We start from the raw sequence: 19610 nt of genomic DNA, 5'->3' as shown, positions 1-19610 counted from the left end.
AATATGAAAAGATTAATGAAAATAATGGAAAAGTTTTGGAGCAGTGTTGGGTTTAAATTTGTTCTGGGTACAAAATATGTAGTTATAGGTACTATAATCTTTTTTCCTATAGTTATATTCTAAAAATTAGAAGATAATTAGTGCTAAGGAGTATTCCCTTGTATTCATTTCTTACTACATGCTTTTTACAACATTCTCAAGTCATTACATTCAGGGGAGTACTACATTTAAAACATGTTAATCCTTCATATTCTAACCTTCATGTGTTTTTCATGACTGAAAACAAGGAAGGACATTCTTCCTGCTTTTAAAGCCCCAAGTGGGGCTTGCATTATGTTTTCTCTTGAGCGTTACCTTCTTTTGGGGTCTGTACGTATGATTCTATATTGGCTCCAGGGTAAGGAATTGTCAAAGCTCTGAAATGCAGCCAGGTCCCCTGTGAGTCCTGCTCACCTAGCAAACGTACCTATAAGGTACCTTTTCTGTTATCGGAAGAAGAAAAGCTCATTCCAAGTTTATTCTTGATTGAACTTCCAAACTGAAATGTCCTTATGCTCTATCCTTAGTCTGAATTTGAACACTTGCCAATTCTAAAAGAGAAAATTATCACTCATAACTTAGTTTTCTTTTGAAGACTTAGTTTTCTTCTGAAGCCCAGAAAGCCGACTGTATCCTGGGCTGCATCAAAAGAAGCGTGGCCAGCAGGTCGAGGGAGGTGATTCTGCCCCTCTGCTCTGCGCTGGTGAGACCCCACCTGCAGTGCTGCGTCCAGCTCTGGAGCCCTCAGCACAGGAGAGACATGGACCTGTTGGAGCAGCTCCAGAGGAGGGCCACAAAAATGATCAGGGGCATGGAACGTCTCTCCTATGAAGAAAGACTGAGGGAGTTGGGGTTATTCAGCCTAGAGAAGAGAAGGCTCCGGGGACACCTTATTGCAGCCTTTCAGTACTTAAAGGGGGCCTGTAAGAAAGATAGGGACAAACTTTTTAGCAGGGCCTGTTGCAATAGGACAAGGGGTAATGGTTTTAAACTAAAAGAGGGTAGATTTAGACTAGATAGAAAGAATAATTCTTTTACGATGAAGGTGGTGAGACACTGGAACAGGCTGCCCAGAGAGGTGGTAGATGCCCCATCCCTGGCAACATTCCAGGTCAGGTTGGATGGGGCTCTGAGCAACCTGATCTCGTTGAAGATGTCCCTGCTCTTGCAGGGGGGTTGGACTAGATGACCTGTAAAGGTCCCTTCCAAGCCAAACCATTCTATGATTCTATGACTTATAATTAAGCTTAGGAAATTTAGATGCAGATCCCCTAGAGCGCTAGATGCTTCATTGCTAATGACATCAATAGCAACTCCTTTTGAACATGTTCCAGACATTAAATACTAGAAGGTCTAAACCAATTTAGAAATACTTTAAATTGCACAAATTATTTAATGTATTACTTTGAATTAGGTTATATTGTATTAATATGGTGTAATTAGTACAAAGGAGTTAATAAAGATGATGTTTCTTAATAGAAGAAAAAAGATAAGCAGACTGGTTAAAGCATCAAGCGGAAAAAATATGTGTGCTTGTTGCTGATCAGAACAAACCGATGTATTAGAAGAGTATCATCTTTTGAATTCAGAAACTGATATGCTTTATTTACTTACCACATTGCATGATAGTTTAGAAATTTACGTACCTACAACATTTGTCAGTACTGTTGTAAATAATTGCCATTGATGGCCTTCACTTTTTTATTTTACTCTTTTTTTTTTTTTTTTTTTAAGTTAAAACAGAGCTGGAATTTATGCTCTGCTCTGTTACTATTTCCTGGGCATGTCTGACAGCTGAGCTATTTGCTTGACCATAAGATTTAGAAGTCTGAGGAAGAAAGAGGACAATTCATCTCTCAACCCCACATTAAAGACTTTCCGACATTTTGATGTAGTACTTTACACTTCACTAAGTGAGTGTCGAGTGGAGGCACTGACATCTGACGCTACGAAGACTAAAATATTCACGTGTATTATAAATACAGAATGTAAGAAATAGTGCTCTCTACCCACATTCATTGCTAGGAGTTAAGGCCAATATATTAATCATGTCTTTGGTATCCCCTGCTGTACTTTCATTCACTTTCCCAGAACCAAAGATAAGACATGCAGCTTTTGAGCAAGTTTTCATCTTTCATTGTTTTGAATGCTGGTCGTGTTGGAACAAGGAGGCAGAAAATCTCCATTTAAAATTTCTAGTACTCATGCTTTATATAATTCCCTTTCAAAAAATAATCTTTGAAAAGAAGGAGAAAGAAAGGGAATCCAAAATGAAGTTTATATTCTTTATTGTAAAAAAGTAATTATTACAATTGCTTTTCTTTCTTACTTTCTGTGCTTCGGCAAATCAGAAACTATTGTCTCTCTTTAAAATCTCTCTAAATAATTTAAAATCTCACACTCTGTAATGATTAGATGGAGCCATTCAGCAGATCATTGGCATATCCACTACTCAAAAAAGCTGCATACAGAGGAATCGTCTCAAACTGAAGAGGGCCTAATTTCTTTCAAAAATTATCTGTTGCACACAGGAAAAACTATTCTTTCTATTCTAATCTATTCTGTTCTGTTTCCATATTTCTGTGCAACTTTTAGTTTATCTTTGGAAATAAAGAGCCAGCATTTCTTCTGTGTCTGTCTTTACTTTTGAACAGGCATTGGGGCAAGCAAGTCAACATACAGTACAAACTGTATTAGAGCTATAATTTCTGCTAACTGTTGTCCCACTACTCTAATATAAATCGTCTTTTGCGAATAGTTCTCCAAAGTGATAATAATTCTGGTTATGGCAGCTCTTGTACTACTGTTGAAATGCTTTACTATTTTGTATGCTTGCAGGAAGGAGCTGGAGTAAAGTGGAAGAGAGGGAAAGGAATTTTAGGCATTTTCCTGTCCCCACTCCTGAATGTTTGTTTTTAGCCTAATGAGAGGAACAGACAAAGCTTGCGATCCACAAAGACAGAAAATGTTCATTTGAAATAGTATTTCAAATATAAAGAAAATACAAATTAATTTTTTTTTTGTTTCAGGAAGTTATATTTCTTAGCCATATCTGTGATGGAAAAAAGAGAGGCAGATAATTACTTCTTCATTTCTAAGATCATCAATATGGCTTTTTATAAAACTGATACTTTTTTTCATTTCTGGTTTGTGAATTCAGTTATCTGATGGGTTTGTGCAAATGTCGCGTTCAGAATGAATTATATGTGAATGACTTTGATATACTAAAGAAATGCATGAATTCAGCTGTATTCAATATCTCACATGTAATTCTTAAACTTAGTCACTGCCCAGTCAGTTAAGTTTTATTAAATTTATTCACTTTTTAGCATAGATTATAAGCTATCATTCTTTGTCATAGTATCAGCATTTAAACACTTATAAAAGTGAAACAGAGGAAGATAAATTTGGTTAGTTTGGAAAAGAATATTTTCCAGTTATACACATAACTGAGTCACAGCAGATTTAAGGAGACATTAATTTTTATTTGGTTTGTGCAGAACCCAAAGATGCTGAGATCATCAATATGATAAATTCTTTCATGCCCTTGGTACCCTTTCAAGATTCCTTGAAAAGTGATGGCAAGATTTAGTGTTGTTGACATCAAGTTAGACTAAAAAACCAAACAAACAAACAAACTACTCCCTTCCCTTGTACTTCTCCCTTATAAATCCACTGCAAAAATACTTGTCTTGGTTGGTGAACTGACGTATAGGGAATTTAAGATGTAAGTTTGTGACCATTGGTAAATGTAACACTAAGAAACCCCCTAATTTTTGTTTAGCTAGAACATTGCTTTGAAAGCCACAGCAGTTTTTCAATATTAGTAAATTTTTAGAAGTTTTGTTTTATTAGTTGTGTTTAGGTTGCTTAAACTATGGGGAGTTTGTTCATCTTGTTACAGTTCCTTTGTCTTGGCCAGTACAAGAAAATGTAGTGTTTTTTTCATTTTATAGGTGGTCTTTACGTTCTTTTTTATCACTCTTACACAGCTTAAAGTTCTTGATAGAGTTTGTAATTTCTTGTTTATCAGATTAGAGTTCTTCAATTTCGTGTTTCTATGAAATCAAGCACTATGCCACAGGCTGCATGGAACTTCCCATGTGATATCTGAACCTCTGTATTGGTTAAAAAGTAACAAGCCAAAAGCCATGAATATGAAAATAGTATCTCTTCCCCAAGAACTTTTAAGTACCCCGCACGAAGTGACTATGGCTCCATGGCACCATTTTCCTCATTCTTAAGTTTTAAGTTGGAGCAAAAAGAGCTAGAGGAGGGACTAGATCCTCAAGGATATTTAGACATCTCTTTTCTATTTCAGTCACCTGCCTCCTGGATTGAACTTTGACCTTGAAATTCTTGGTCAAAAGATGACCGGTGTCAGAAAATTAATTAAGGCCAGACCCAGAGTCTGGCTCACCTCCTAATCAATGCCTCATTTGCTTTAAATAGGCACAGACATTTGGCTGAGAATATTATTATAATTCAATTAAAAGAATTGACATGCGTATTTACATTTATTTCTGGATAGAACTTGGTACTTTATTTCATGTTAATGAGAACAGTTTCACGATTAATGTTACTGTGCTCTTTTCTTCATGTACTGCCTGTCATTTTGTCATATTACCATACTCAGTAGAACCAGGACTGACCCTGCATAATACACTGTCGTTTGTTCTTTTCCACATATTGTTTTCCCCTAAATTTCTGACAACTTCACGTCTCTTTGGAGAGCTCTTTTTTTCTTAATACTTGCATCCTTCATAATTCAATACTTGTGTTTGTGGGTGATGGGGTTGGAAGGAGAGCCTGGTTCAATGACTCCATTCCAACAGCTTCGAAGTTATTTATGACTTTCTACAGAATACTCATTAAACTCCCTCTCTGCCTCTCTCCAGTTCTTTTGTGAACACTTTCCAGGATGGTGACCCTGTTGCCTGCCTTTCAGCAAAACCACCCAATTAGCCTCACTAAATATGCTTGCATTTGTTTAGGCTTATTTTTGTTTTCATACTTCGAGGGCCATTTCTTCATGTTCTGACAGTAACTACTTATATACCTTTTCATTGTTTTCATTAGCTCTCATTATGTATTTTTATAAATAAAGAGTTACTATACTCTTTCAATAGTATTTTTTCCTCTAGTGTATATTAACTCATTTCTCCTACCTGTTTCTTTATGCAGCATGCCTTCTAATTTTTATCACACTCATTGCTCTTGCATTACAGAATACCTTTTTACTGTTCTGCATTCTTGCTATCACTATTCTGCCTATACAGATTAGCAGCATATTTACAGTATTCTGTGTTTAGCTGTATCAATACATCAGAAAGAGAAATAATTGCCCCACTAGAGCTGTCTGTACAGCCTCTCTATGTACAATCTCTAGCATATAGTGCTAATTTTGTAATTCCGTTCATGTTCAGGATATTATATTTTATTCCTCATATCTTTTCCTGCAGTGCTGTTCCCTAGTCAGTATTTTCTGTGGTTTATATTTGTCCCTTAGAGCTTTTCCTCTCCAAGTGTATCTTGATAAAGTCTCAGTCAAACGATTGTCATATTTATTCAGTAATATTATCTCTTTAGTCAACATGTTAACCACTTTGTATCTTTGACTACAAATGAAGTTTAGAGTATGTTTTCTCCTCCTAATTCTTGAAAAAGTTGTGATTTTACCTTACACTTGCTTACCCCACCTACTCCCTATTTGAGAGAGCACTGGTTAAGACATAATCTTGCTTTTTATCACCTTTGTATTAATGCTGTGCATTTTTCAGATGTTCTTTTGTACTATTTTTGAAATTCAGGGATTGCCGCCTTCTGTGGTTGTGTGACACTTGTGTTCAGGGCTATAGTATATTACCATAACTGTAGCAATAGTTGTTAGTTTCTGTGGCTGGTTTTGGTTATGCAAACAGTTCTTAGGGTCTTAGTAAGACTAGAGTATGGAGTATGGACTTGCAAAAGTTTTTCTCTCTTATAATGCCTTTCAAAACCTTCCTATTAATAGAAACGCTTACTTCAGAGGGGAAAGGAACCAGTGAAGATGTTGACATCGTGAAGTAGCCAGTCTAACTAGCATGAGGGTGTCAGCAGCACATCACATGCAGAGATGTTCCAAGCAGCAGTAATTTTGTGGGCTGAATGTTGAAATCAGAGCTCCTGCCTCCACTCTCCTTTGACACTTGACATTGAATCAGCGTTACCTTCTGTGTGCTCTTCTCTTCAGCTGCACTCTGAATTTGAGCTGGATTAGATGCATGGCAGTGTTGCCACCTGTTTCATATTACTCGATTTGTTCTTCAGTTCGGTGTAAGAGAGCTCTTGAGTCTGTTCAAGAGTATCATTTGGGCTCTCTTGCTAGTAATCAGTGGCATATTTCAGTTGTGAATACAGTAGAAACAGAAAGAGTTGTTTAACTTCTTATGGAGGAAGTGGAAGTCCCTTAACATAATCACAAGGCTATTTAACTTCTGCAGCTATAGTATCCTCACTAGGTGTGAATTGTGGAGGAAGTGCTATACAAGTACACCCATTCAAGTCTTGATCTTTTTCTCAGCCTTTCCAAGACAAATGTAGAGTTTCTGCAATAGTTGTTAAGCAATTGGGAAGAACCCAATATATCCCAGTTGACATCAGCTAAATAGCAAGCTAGTGCTTGAGGCATAGAAAACTGAATATGGCATAAGATTACGCCAATAACAGATCCATTGTATTGTGAAACTCCATGAGGTGGTATGCAGAGGACCCCATTTCTGTATTTTTGTTGTGTTAGATATTTTTTTTCTTGGACCATTAATTGACAGTAATGGTATTGCAACATGAAGTATGAACTTGGAGAAGAAATGGTAAGCTGCTGAAAAACTTCAGAATATTTAGTTTATTTTCTGAATAAAAATATAAAACATTGTTCTATTGCATTATCAATGCATAATTGGTTTCTAACTGACCATTTTATTGATTTTTTTTTTCCCCTCTTTTAGAATTTGAGAAGGGAACCATCTCAAATTCTAATTGGAATAACCAGAAAGGAATAACTATCTCTTTTGATGGTTATATGATGTCTCACACACTATACAACACAGAAAGTAAATATCATAAAAGTAGATCTCTGTCTGTCCATAGTTTGCTAAGTGTAAGGAATGTAGATGCAGAGTCTCCCTATTCATGTTTCTCATGGAGTTTATGTCAAGGATTCAATTATTCCTGTTATTTCCAATAGAATAATATATGAAGGAGTATTTAGTATTGAGAAAGTAATGAATTATATTACTACTTAATTTAATGTGACTTACATTACAGTAGGGCAATAAATCATATGCATCCTTAGATTGGCTTTGAAACATTTTTATGGCCAAGATCAGGATGTAAATTGAAAAACTGACATACCATTTTAGAAATAATGATACAGCTGCAGCAGGGATAGAGATGGCCAAGGATAAAGAGGCAGCCTCATTTTCTGAGGTAATTGCACCTGTGCTCCTCTCATGATTTTTGACATTGCAGGAGTGAGGCCTTAGGAAGTGACTTCAGCTTATTGCCACAGGGCCCTGTTCTTGTTGGGGACAGGGAAAGTGTAGTCCTGGAGTCACATCTCTTATGAAGTAAGTTTTATGATAAAAAAATATTTTTATGAATAACTTATGGATTTGTAGTTTACCAGGAAGCCATGAGCAGTGGATAAGAAATATTTTGGGTCTAATTATACAACTCTTTTTTGCTAATTGTTTTTGTGCCTTTGGCTGTTCAAGTGGTTTCTTTCTCACTCAATTGTTCACTCTCTTTCTTTCGCTTTCCTCTACCCCTTTGAGGTTAGGTAAATGACGTTCGGGTTGTTATATGACATCACAGATCATCTATAGATTCAGATATTTTGATCAAGAGCTATGAAAATTTTTTCTTTAAGAAACTTGTATTTTTTCATTTTTGGAGAATAGCCTTACCTGTCTTTAATTCTGTAGCTAACCTCACAAGCTGTGAATCAGTCGAATGAGTATTAAATAAGAACATTTATTCAGTTCTTTATCTTTTTTTCAGTCCTAAGAAAACTTGAATCGTTAGCATGTCACCAAACATGGTATATGAGATTATTATGGAGCTATGAGCCATTTAAAAAGTACCAATACTGTAAGAGATATTAATGATAATCTTTATGTTTAACAAGATGTCCATGTAAAGGTAAAGTGTGTACAACTTTATTTGCCTTGGAGAACAGTTTAAATGCAGATGAGCAACACAACAAACGCACATTTGATATATGTAAGTGGAGCTGCACTATATTCAAACTTAGGAGAAGATGTCAATATGGCATGACTGTTAGTATCTAATTTAGCAGGCTAAATTACCTGCCTAATCTCCCTAGGATCTCCTCAAAGTATATGAGAGAACATGGCTTCTCCAGAGAGTAATTCTTAAGCAGAAGCCTAATTTAAGGGTCTGAATTGTCCTCTGGAGAAGTTTATTGCTCTCCTTTGAATAAGCCAGGAGCTTGGTTAATAATTACTAATTGTTTATCAGCATGCAAAGGCAGGTATCCAAAAAGGAAATAAGAATGTGTATGAAATGTTGACCTAGTTTTGGCAATTTGGGAGATTCTGTAATTTTAGGCTAAATGGCCCACTTTGGTCTCTTATTTCTGTAGTTCCAGACTTTCTGTTGAGGAGCAGCAAAAAAAGGCTTAAAATGACACTTACCAAAATGTAAGATATTAAAACAGGTCTCACATCAAGAAATCATAAGAGAGCTTTGCATAGGTGTTGGGCTAAATGCATGGGGGAAGACCAGAAGTAGATTGAAAGAGGCTGTTTGAAAGAACTCTCTTTGTTTGAAAGAATGAAGAACTCTCTTTGTTCTGTTTGAAAGAACATCAGTTTATGGATTCCTGGGTGTTACTACGATGCGGTATCTTATAAAGCCTGATAGGTAGTCCATCCCCCCTGAATGGTCTTTCAAAGACGGTCTCTGCAAGAGATGCAGAGGTAACAACATGGTCATAAATATTACCTTCGTGAAGGTAAGTGTCTTTCCTGAGACCCCGTAAATAGCAACTGCTGAGTTTCAGCCGGAGAACTCGGCTTGGGAGTTTTGCAGCTATTGCCTTGTAACTAGCTGAAGCTGTAGTGCTGGTGTGGGGATTTTACTGCATTGCCTTTAAATTGCATGATGGTTACATTAATTGAAATTAAATATTTTCTGAAAGTCTTTAAATTGATGTTGTAATCATAGGTCATTTTCTGCTTGGGAGTTGTTTGTTTGCTGAACATATATATACACACACACAAGTGCATGAGCTCATCAAGCAAACCTCTGAAGTGAGTTCAGTTTCCAGGCTAGGAAAAGCTCTTGAGCAGTACTGAGCTTCCAAAAGCTGGAATAAGTGTCTTGAGATTGAGACAGTTTATGGCCTTGAGGACCTCCTGAAGTAGACTGAATGTGAGCTAGCTCAACCTTCTGCTTAGACTGTTTCCTAAATTGGAGTAATTGCATTAGAACTGTGGAGGGATTTTATTATCCCTTCAATTCTGCCATCTAATTAATTCTGGCTTAATTGTATCCACCTGGCTCAAAAAATTAAAAAAAAGGGAAAAAATAAATGGAATAATAATACCATACTAGAAAAGTCTACCTATTTTATGAGGTTTTCTTTTTTTTTTTTTTGTGAGTGGGGGGAGGGAGGGGGATAGCTTTATGAAAACATTTAAGGTATAACCTAGGTTTTCCTGACTGCTGTGGGTATGTCTGTACTGCAGTCAGAATGTATGACACGCAGATTAGTTAGGTGTACCTGTCCTACCCTTAATCGAGCTAGCCCAGATGATTGGTGATGTCACGGTTGCACAGATTTCTATGTGGATTACACTATCTTTACTAGACCTTGCGTGTTAATTTGTGTGTGTTCACTGCTATTGCTGTTCATATTCATATGATATCACAGTTATGTATCAGTGAAGTAATTTGATAAAACCTCCAGTGAGGAATTATTGGTATGTTGATTTGATGTAGAGATTTCTAACAGATGTTTAATGTGTTAATAGCATGTCCTATTCATTCTCTGAAAAATTAGAAGCTTGTTGAATAACGTTTGTTTAGGTTTGCGTTACACAACAGAGCAGAGCTACTCAAGCTGGTAGAGCAGTATTTTCAGATGGCACAAGATAATTGCGTACAGCTGCATGTTAGCAGCTAACACAGTACTCCACCTGGGTTCTGCTCTGCTTCTCAGTGTAGGTAATTAAACAAAGCAGAAAAGATTAAATAACATTTCCCTTTTTTATATCTATAGGCTAATATAACTTCTTAATGTCCTGCTAATTAATGAGCTTAAAGTTGAAGTATTCGGAGCAATGAGACAAAAAATGATCTAATAATGATGTATTTAGTGCTATCTTTCATTGTTTTATGAGGAGATACTCTTCTTGATGCAGATGGATCATTTTGACATGATTATTTTGGCATGTCTTGTCACAAACAGTCAGCTATGTTTTGTAATACAGAAAGTTTTATTTTCCTAATTAATCAAATATCACAACTTTCCTATTCTCTAGCGGTTATAATTTGAGTTAGTAAGCTCCAGTTCCCTACCAAGATGCTCTAATTTACAGTCCTAACGTGACCAATGCCAGTAAAATGTTCTAGTATATTATCTGGCAGTAAATAAAACCTGTCAAAAAAATCGATAAAAAGAACAGTGCTTAACAAAAGACATATGCCTCATAAATAATGTCATGACAACTAGCAGCCATAGTAACATATTTGAAGGAAAAGGCTGAAAAAAGTAACCAACCAGAAGGAGCTAATGGGTTATTTTTGCTAGAGATCTGCCATAGACTTTTCCTGTCACAATATTATTGTGTTTGTGATAAAGCACAAAGGATTTGTGCCGTGATTTTTCTAGCATACTGTAGAGATTTCAGATAGCGAATATCAGTTTACATTAATTTTTATAAAGAGCAAGTATGTCACCCTATCTCTAATCCATTTATATATTAGTATTATATTACTATTACTCCTCTGTCTTAAGCCCAGATCTGACTCACTGTTTTTCAAAAATACATGATGCACTTATGCAAAAGGCACATTTAACTACTTATGAATCATTACTTCAAATCATAAAATGTAACATTTTGGAAGAAACACATCCTAATAGTTTGGAAATGACAGATAGGTTAATGGATGTGAGAGAAATCTGTATGTTTCACTTGAATTGGCAAACTAAACTTTCAAATCTCTTGATAGTAATGTTATTTTTCTTTTTTTTTTTTTTTCAATGAGCATGCTGGAAATATTTGTGGTGAAGGGGCAAATCTGCTCTAACGCAGCATATGATGGTGAAGTGTAATATGACAGTAATAGCATGGAAGAGCCACACCTCCACCACCCCCCAAAAAAAACCAAACCCCAAACCCACCCCAAGCCCCACAATCCTGTCTCCCCCAAACAAGATATAAAGGTATTGTGAAACACTAGCACTAAAAGTTAACTTTCGGGGAGATTTCACAGCAAGAGTTAATCGGAGACTTGGGTGAAGCCAGATTTGATGTCTTGGAAAACTTGGAATATGAAGGCCAACAAGTTTTTATACAGAGCATGGTGGACACATAACACAGGCGATAGGGTATAATGCAGTAGAAAATAGCAGTAAAATAGTAATATAATAGAATAATAAAGGAAAGCAATTTTGGAATGGTCGTCTTGAATTGATTCAAAACTAGAAATTTTATTAGAAAGGCTGGGGAGGAGGAGAAAAAACAAGAAGAGGCATGGTGTACAGCTTTAGCAGTTGCAGGAAAAGGAATGGATTATGGCACTAGTGATTTCAAAGAATTTTTGTGCTTTACTTTTCATTTTTATTTTTGTGTCAGCTTTGCATTTAGCAGGTAAATTAAAATGTAAGTCTTCCATGTGTTCTCTGATGCAAAGAAAGAGGAAAGAAAGCTGTAACGTAAGTGCGCGAGAGTTCCTTGAGTACTTAATGGGCTGGTTTATAAAAAGTTCGGTACTTGTCCGATTTATCTGCATTTACTCTGTGGGTGGCAGAACAGCTATTGTGAAGTATTGTCTTCCAGTATTAACATTAAAAAAAAAAAAATTACATGACATTTAAGTTAAACATGAGGCTTCACTAATCTTAATACATTCATAGTTTTCCTTTGTTTCATTTGTGGATGTACTGCACAAAGAATTCAGTGCTCCTATTACTGTTGGTGAATTGAAAGTGTGTTATTATCACATCAGCCATACAGAAGCTGGTGTGCGAAATGGTGGCAGGAGCATAACATCACAGCCCTCCTGATGTGCGAGGTGCAGAAGTCGTGCTATTTGCTAATTATGTACCTTCTCTTCTGTGAACAGAGATACTGAATAAGACCAGAAATGATAAAGTGGCGTTAACTACCTGTATCATATTTTCAGGAGAGCAGTGTGTCACAATTCAAAAAGCAAAAGAGATCTCTTCTTGAAATTTTGAAATAAGAAATTATCATTTTGGGATGAGGAATGTTATTTCTGTCAATTCAGAGGAGAGGCAAAATGACCCAGTAGCTTCATAGGTTGTTCTGGATGCTTTTCGGATATGTCGGCTTCAAAAGCACTGTGTGATGCTTTTGGTGGATAGAGTGGTAGTGAATGTGACTTCAGTGTTTCTGTATACTTACATAGGAAGCATACTGAGGAGAAATACATTTTGAGAGAAGAGACCGGTTTAGGTAATGTGAATACTGTAAAGAGATCATCTCAGCACTCAAGGAGTCTGGTCCTCTGTGTCATTTGGGAAAAGACTCCTAGTAGACAGGAATTTGGAAAGTTTTTAGTATATTTCTGTTTTAATTCTCTGTTGATGAGAAAATATATTATAAATGGAAAAATATTTCCACTAAAATATTACCAAGTGTTACTTTGTGGTGTTAGTAGATCCGTGGATGGATCTCACACTGCCTAGGATTTTCTACTGTTGTGGTCAGAATACAGAAATTTATCCTACTCAAAACACTACTGCCTGTAGATCAGATGGAAATGTTCATTACTCTCTATAAAAAGTGTCTCTTTTGGGGTGGGACTGAGATTAATTATCTTCATTTTGACTTGTGCTAGGCCTGGATGTGTCTAATGTCACATCTCCTGTGTGCTTATTGGCACCTTCCACTAATGTGAATGCAAGCAGCCTTGCACACTTCTCCGTGCCAGTATTGGAAATCTAAATTAAGTATGCTCTCGGCAAGCAGTGCCGCAAAGGTCACTGTGGGGAAGAATATTCCGTCTGCAGTTTGGGCAGCATGAATTGTAGCCAAAGAAACCAGCTGTGGAAAACAAAAGAAAATATAAGCAGATATTAAAAAAATACAAAATCATATTTAGAAACCTCAAACCACAGAATGGAACCCTAAAAAGGGATTTATGATGTATCACTTTTAATTCTGATTTGCAGTCTGTTATTATGATATAATCTGTGGTTCTCTTTGGGGAACAGCAAACAGCATCTGGTAGCTCTTTGGAGTCCCTCCAAACTGCTTTAAAATAGATGTGAATATAGTAAAGTAGCGTGAAAGATAGGCAGCTGGTGAGCATATCGGAACGATGAGAAAATCTTGTTTTTTCAGGGTATTCTGTTCTTTATATTCTGGTAAAGTTTATTGTTATGAATGCTGAGTTTAAAATAAAACTTAAGTAAGCTTCTTATTTCAAGTGCTGTACTACTGCTTTGCAGTGGGAATGTGTTCACAGCTGTCATGGAAGGTTTCCATAAATTGCAGAAGATAGAAATGTGGAGGCTAGCTGAGCTTGCCAGTCAGTCTTGAGCACTGCACTGGAGTGACTGAACCGCTTTGAGGCTGTGTCTGCTTTAGGTTCACTGTCTCTTTGAAGCACCGTGTCGTGCCGCAGCATCACAGCCAGGGAAGTCTGTCTGGGGATGAGGCAGTGTAACTGGGAAAGACCACCGCAGCCGGCTGACTTCTGCAGCTCCAGCAGCCTTTAAAGTCAATAGCTCAAACCCTACTGGCAGAAAATCCACATAACCTTTTGCAGATTGGCGTGAGCTGACTCTGTCAATAGTTTAGGCTGATGCAAATGAGTTTGCTCCTGAGAATAACTGGAAACTCTTTGGTTGTGTTTGCACAGTGCAGAATGCAAGCTGATGTATGCCATTTTTTAGGTTTGCCTTTGATGGGTGGCCATCGGTGGCTAAGTTTACATCAACAAATAGCGTTGATAGCAGAATAGCTGCTGCTGAGGACTCAATGTCTATTTTATATTACGTTCCAGAGGGGTTCAGTCTAGACTGGTCCCATGGACTGAATGCTCGCTAGCTGTTAGCTAGTAGAAGATCTGGAAAAGCTCAGTTCTGTGAGCCTGGGCAGTTAGTTTCTGTCTCTCCGCAGAAGTCTGTATAGATGTAGCCTAGAAGCCCAAGCAGAGGAAGACTGCTATGTAGGTATACACTACCACGTTTTCCTTCCTTTCCTCCCTTGGTATTTTAATAAAATATAATCACTTCCTTTGGAAAACTATATTATGATTTAATTAACCTCACTGTTATGAAATGCCTTTCAGTGTCCTGTCCGATTTCTTTAAATTGTGTCATACTTTTAATTATTTCTTATAATAATTTCATACAAGTTCTCTGCTTTCCTTAAGATGATTGTGCTTAATATATATATTAAAGGTTTATCTTCTGCACCATATGTGATTATTTTCCATTTATAGTTATTTACTTTAAAAATATGAATACTGAATAAGTGCTAAACAAGTATATAAGAAAAGTTATTATATAGGCTATCTATAGGCTGATTTCCACCCCACACACTTCACACATAGTTTCTTATATTTTCCCTTCCAGGAAATCTCATCTCATGCTTACAGGATTTTTTTGTTTTAATAGTTTATTAATAGTTACCTTCCATAGCGATCCTAATTGCTATTTACTTGTCTAACTGAGTGTGCTGATCTCCAAAGGTATTGATGCCTATTCAGTGACTTGATGTCAGTGAGTGCCCAATATTGGAAGTAAGGTCCTTATAATGAAATCCCTACACCTTGTGGTTTGTTTTTATGTTTACAACTTCCAAGCTGCATGATTAGATCATATGTACCATATAATGCAAATCAAAGATTCATATAAAATCTACGGTGAGTAGGATGTGTAGGAATTTTCAAGCCTTTTAGTGGTGTCTCTGTTCATCAAAAATCACATTAATCGTGACATGAATAGAAGAACAGTTAAGCTCTTTATTGCCACGTACATCTGTGAAAATGCTTATAGCATCAAAAATCTTATGTATGTTCTCATAGTGAAGAAATGCAATCCTGAAGATGTGGTTGTTTAATTATATGAAATATTACAGAATTTAAATAATGAAAGACATCAAGAAAAAGCTTTATTCTTAATGCTTTTGTCAGTCAACTACTTCACAAATTTGTAAAGAACTTACCTATCAGCAGAATTGCTTGGTTATTTTTTATAAGGATTTGGAGTTCCAAACATGGCATCCAAACTGAAGGTTTCATAAGTTGGGCTTTACTTGTAATACAAGTAATAGTAAAATAATTTACACACTAAAATACACTTTCTTTTAAATTCCTCATCAGCCTCTTAGGATGTTCTTAAACTAGGAAAGGTTTTCTATATTTACTATACAATGTGCTTGCTCAGAAACAAATTCTTTCTTCTCTCTATCTTTTATTCCAGGACAATTAATCTATTAATGATAGGGTCAAATCATTGAGAACAACAGTCTCTTAGCCTTTGTGATTTGGAGTGTACTGAACAAGAGAGTTGCTTAATTATTTTTGAAAGCAGAGATACACACAGTAATTGGGAATATTTGTCTATGTTTCTTTATAACGTAAAATCTACTTTAAAGTAACTTGACAACAGAACACAGATCCCTATTTGAAGCAAAGGGATTTTTATCAGGGCCTGGATGCATGAAAATGTGCCTATAACACTCCCCTCACAGAGTAAAAGAGAATAAGCCCTTGAAAAGCAGTCATTAGCATGGTCAAAAGTTTAACCTTCCAAAAATAGATGAGTGCTATTTGTCGTCTCTTATTAGGGAAGCTGTAGATAAAAATGGCTCTGAATCCCAGCTTGTGGATTCCACGGTGCTCTTTTAGGAGCAAGAAGTTTTTAGTTACATTATTACTCTTAAAAGCCACCCACCCATATCGGACTGAAAAGTAGATTACTTCACTTTAATGCAGTGGGAGCCTATTTGTTCCTAAAAATCTATGAAGACTATAATGGAGGTCGTTAGTAAAGCAATTCTATTACAACTCTGCACGCAGAGCATTAGCAGTAAGCATTAGAAGCTGCTGGATCAGTACCTTTGCTGTTTGCCCACTGACTCAAGCAGAAATTCTCCTGAACTCTGTCAGAACTTCTTGGGTGGTGACTTTTGTTGGGTTCTTTTTCTTCTTTGGTTTGTTGTTTTGGGGTTGGGTTTTTGGTTTTGTTTTTTCTTTTCTACATATAAAGCATACCTGCTTACCGTGTGCTATTACATTATGAATTATATAACACCAAGGTGAAATGAAAGCTAGTAAATCTTACCTGTGACAAAAAAGCAATTACTTCCACTTTGTAAAATTGTATTTATGTTTATTGTACGCAAGCAGTATAAGACATGATAGGCTTAGCTAATTATTTTCATCCTTTCTTTCAAGTATTGCGATTTTCTGAATGTTGTAGCAGGAACATTTATGGCTCTTAGCGATCTTTACCAGATTTTTAAATTAAGTGTTCTTTTTGTTTTAGCAATGGAAAATAGGCCTAATCCTCCTTCTTTGAAAGTCAAAAGCAACATTTTAATTCAGGTTAGTTGAAGGAACTCAGATAATTTAAACAGATTAGTTGATGACATTATTATAAAACTCTCCAAATTCATTATTACAAGTATTGTTTGTCTGTAAATCTCAAAGTGTTTAAAAGACACGTTTACAAGAGGGATGCTGGTGCCTAAATGTCCCTGCAGGCATCTAAATCAAGCACTTAAATGTCAATGTATTCATACCTCACCTGTCAACTACTGAGAACAAAACTCCTTTGGATTTTTAGTTTCAAATTCCATGGCTGTATAACATGATAATTTGCCACTTCTCAGCATTTGCATGGCTTACAAAATGTAACCAGTGAGCTGAGCTGCAAGGAACCTGTTTGAATCCTTGGCCTTATTTGTGAAAGCAATGTATGTGCAGCATGGATGCTCATGTCCCGTATTCCATGGTGGTATGCAGAGGATGTCTTTAAATGAGCTGATGAGAAAAGAGCTGCCAGAAAAGATGGTGTAAAATGGCTTTGCTTAAAATATTTTGCTGAAATATTGGAGAGACCGGAGTCACACCTCCTCCCTTTTCTAAGGGATTTACACTCAGGTTTTCATGCTAACCACTTGGCTAGTCCTTTCAGAGACTTTCATGATGGAGCTGTTCTATTTAGAATTAAGTATTTAAATATCTTTTAAGCCAGAGAGAACTCTGTAACCTAGTGATTAAGGCAGCCATTTGGGATGGGAAATCAGGCTTTCAGATTCCACAACAATGAGCATTTCACTATTCTAAATTAAGCATTCATTAGAGCAGGGACTTGAACTCAGTCCTCCCTCCTCCCAAGTGAATACCCTAATCGTGGAGCTATGTCAATTCCTACGTGTTTGCTGTGATCCAGGGAGTATCTTGGGATTCCTTGTGGCGCTGGGGAGGCGTGCTACTAGGGTACAAGGATGAATGCACTCTTCTGCAAGTGGAAAGCAAGTATTCAGATGCCCTTTAGTTGAAGGGGTTTTGAACCCGTGCTTTCTGTTACCTCATCTGTGCATTGTAACCAGTGAGCGACCAGGCAAAACAGCAGCTCCATTACACGTTTTGAAAGAATCGATGCGGCTTAGTTTTCAGAAGGAAGCTCAGGACTCTGTTTCAGAAAGTTTCAGAGTTACAAATCAAGGGATAAATGCCTTCCTCTGCCAGAAGTGAGCTGCCTGAGCCTGTGGAAGGGAAAGCACTTGGCTTTCTTGACAGCCTTTTGTAGTGACTAGCATAGATGCCCTGTGCTCAGTGTGCTGACTGTAGTAAACTCCTAGACACCTGGTTCTCCTTATACATCATAAACGTGTCATGGTCAGATATATATACGTAGATTTGTAACCTTGTCTAAAAATAGAGGTACGTTGTGCAATAGGTTTGATTTAAAGAAAAATTATACATTATTTTAGATAAACGTCAAGTTTTGAAATACTACATAAAAAAAAGAACTCTCTATATAATCTTCCCTATCATTAAACCCAGCAAATTAGTTAAGTGAAGAAATGATAATTGCAAGTGATTTGTATGGCATAAGTGTGTGCTGCTTTGTAAAAATAATTGCAGTTCTTGTGCCAAATACTTTTAAATGTCTAATTGATTTTTAATATTTTTGACAGGAGGCTCCTTTTGTGAGCTTTAACAATTAATATTGTAATAGAGCAATCTAGGGACTTCCATGATTTAGCTCAAACAGTTTATACGCTAATACATTGTAGAATTTGCACTCAATTACTGTAAGTAGAACTGATGAAATGTCTATTAACTTTGTTCAATATTTCTCAATGTAATTTTCAATTTTAAGTGGTTTATGACACTATTGAGCAAAAGGCATAATGGTTGGAATTCCTAACATGAGATATCTGCATCAGCTTGAATATTTGGAGGGAGATTTTCAGGCAAAATGCATATTTCAGAAACCTCAAGTAGGGAAAGCAGTGTTTTGCCTATTTATACATATTATTTTACTTTAAGTAGTCTTAGTGTCCTCCTACTTTGAAGCAGGAAGGTGAAATTACATGAAGGAGGGGATTTTATCAAATCTATGATTGTTGTCTGCTTCATAGGCCCAAATTTGGGCAAGTTTTAAGCCTTTTAATAGTACCACTTTTTGCATTCCCGATGAAAATGTTCCACGTCTTTGTAGGTAGCTCTTCGAAGATCTTTTTCTCACTTAGCATCATTAACACTGACCATTCCATGGAGCATCGGAGCAGAATACTATGAACTAGTAGGTGGGAAAGATGGAGAGAAACACATCATGGTGTCTGCTGAGGGAAGCTTAGAATTGAAAATGTAGCACACAAGGTCTGTGTCATAAGTGACATGGGAAAAGGAAGGGAGAAAAATGGGCATAGAATCTGATAAGATTAGGAGACGGGTATGGGGGAAAGATGCTAGGACTGAATTTACAAAGGAAAGGCACCAGAACAAAGAGAAGTTAGGAGTGGGAAGAGAATCTCTACAATTTGATCTGGTGATGGTAGCACTGGGATAGGTGAGGTATTTTGGAAACAGCGCAGTGAAAGAAGGATGAAGTACAGAAAACAAAAGAGGCAGATAACTTTGTAGAGTCTTGCTTTCACCTGTGTTGCTGGAGATTAGATTTGGGAGGTATTTTGAATTAATCCCCTTTTCTCCATGTTAAAAGATCTGATTAAAAAATAGTTATTAAGCATTGAAGATCATTTGCATTCCGGACAATACCAAAGAACGTGTTTTGAGTTCCAGAATAAAGTTACCTCCTAAGCAGGGCCATGGTAGACATGGAAAGGAAA

At 36.6% G+C, this 19610-nt stretch overlaps 1 protein-coding gene across 1 annotated transcript in view; it reads left to right on the top strand.

The window, feature by feature from the left end:
- Window positions 1-19610, top strand: part of GALNTL6 (polypeptide N-acetylgalactosaminyltransferase like 6) — a 489200-nt gene that overhangs the window by 121439 nt on the left and 348151 nt on the right. The window contains exon 2 of the mRNA XM_072862275.1: window positions 16153-16161. Within this exon, the coding sequence (XP_072718376.1) occupies window positions 16153-16161 (9 nt within the window). The remainder of the gene's footprint in view (window positions 1-16152; window positions 16162-19610) is intronic.

This window comes from Ciconia boyciana, chromosome 5, assembly GCF_034638445.1.
Source record: "Ciconia boyciana chromosome 5, ASM3463844v1, whole genome shotgun sequence".
Lineage (NCBI taxonomy): Eukaryota > Metazoa > Chordata > Aves > Ciconiiformes > Ciconiidae > Ciconia > Ciconia boyciana.
Note: the sequence above shows the minus strand (reverse complement) of the source record. Positions and strands in the feature narration are given on the sequence as shown.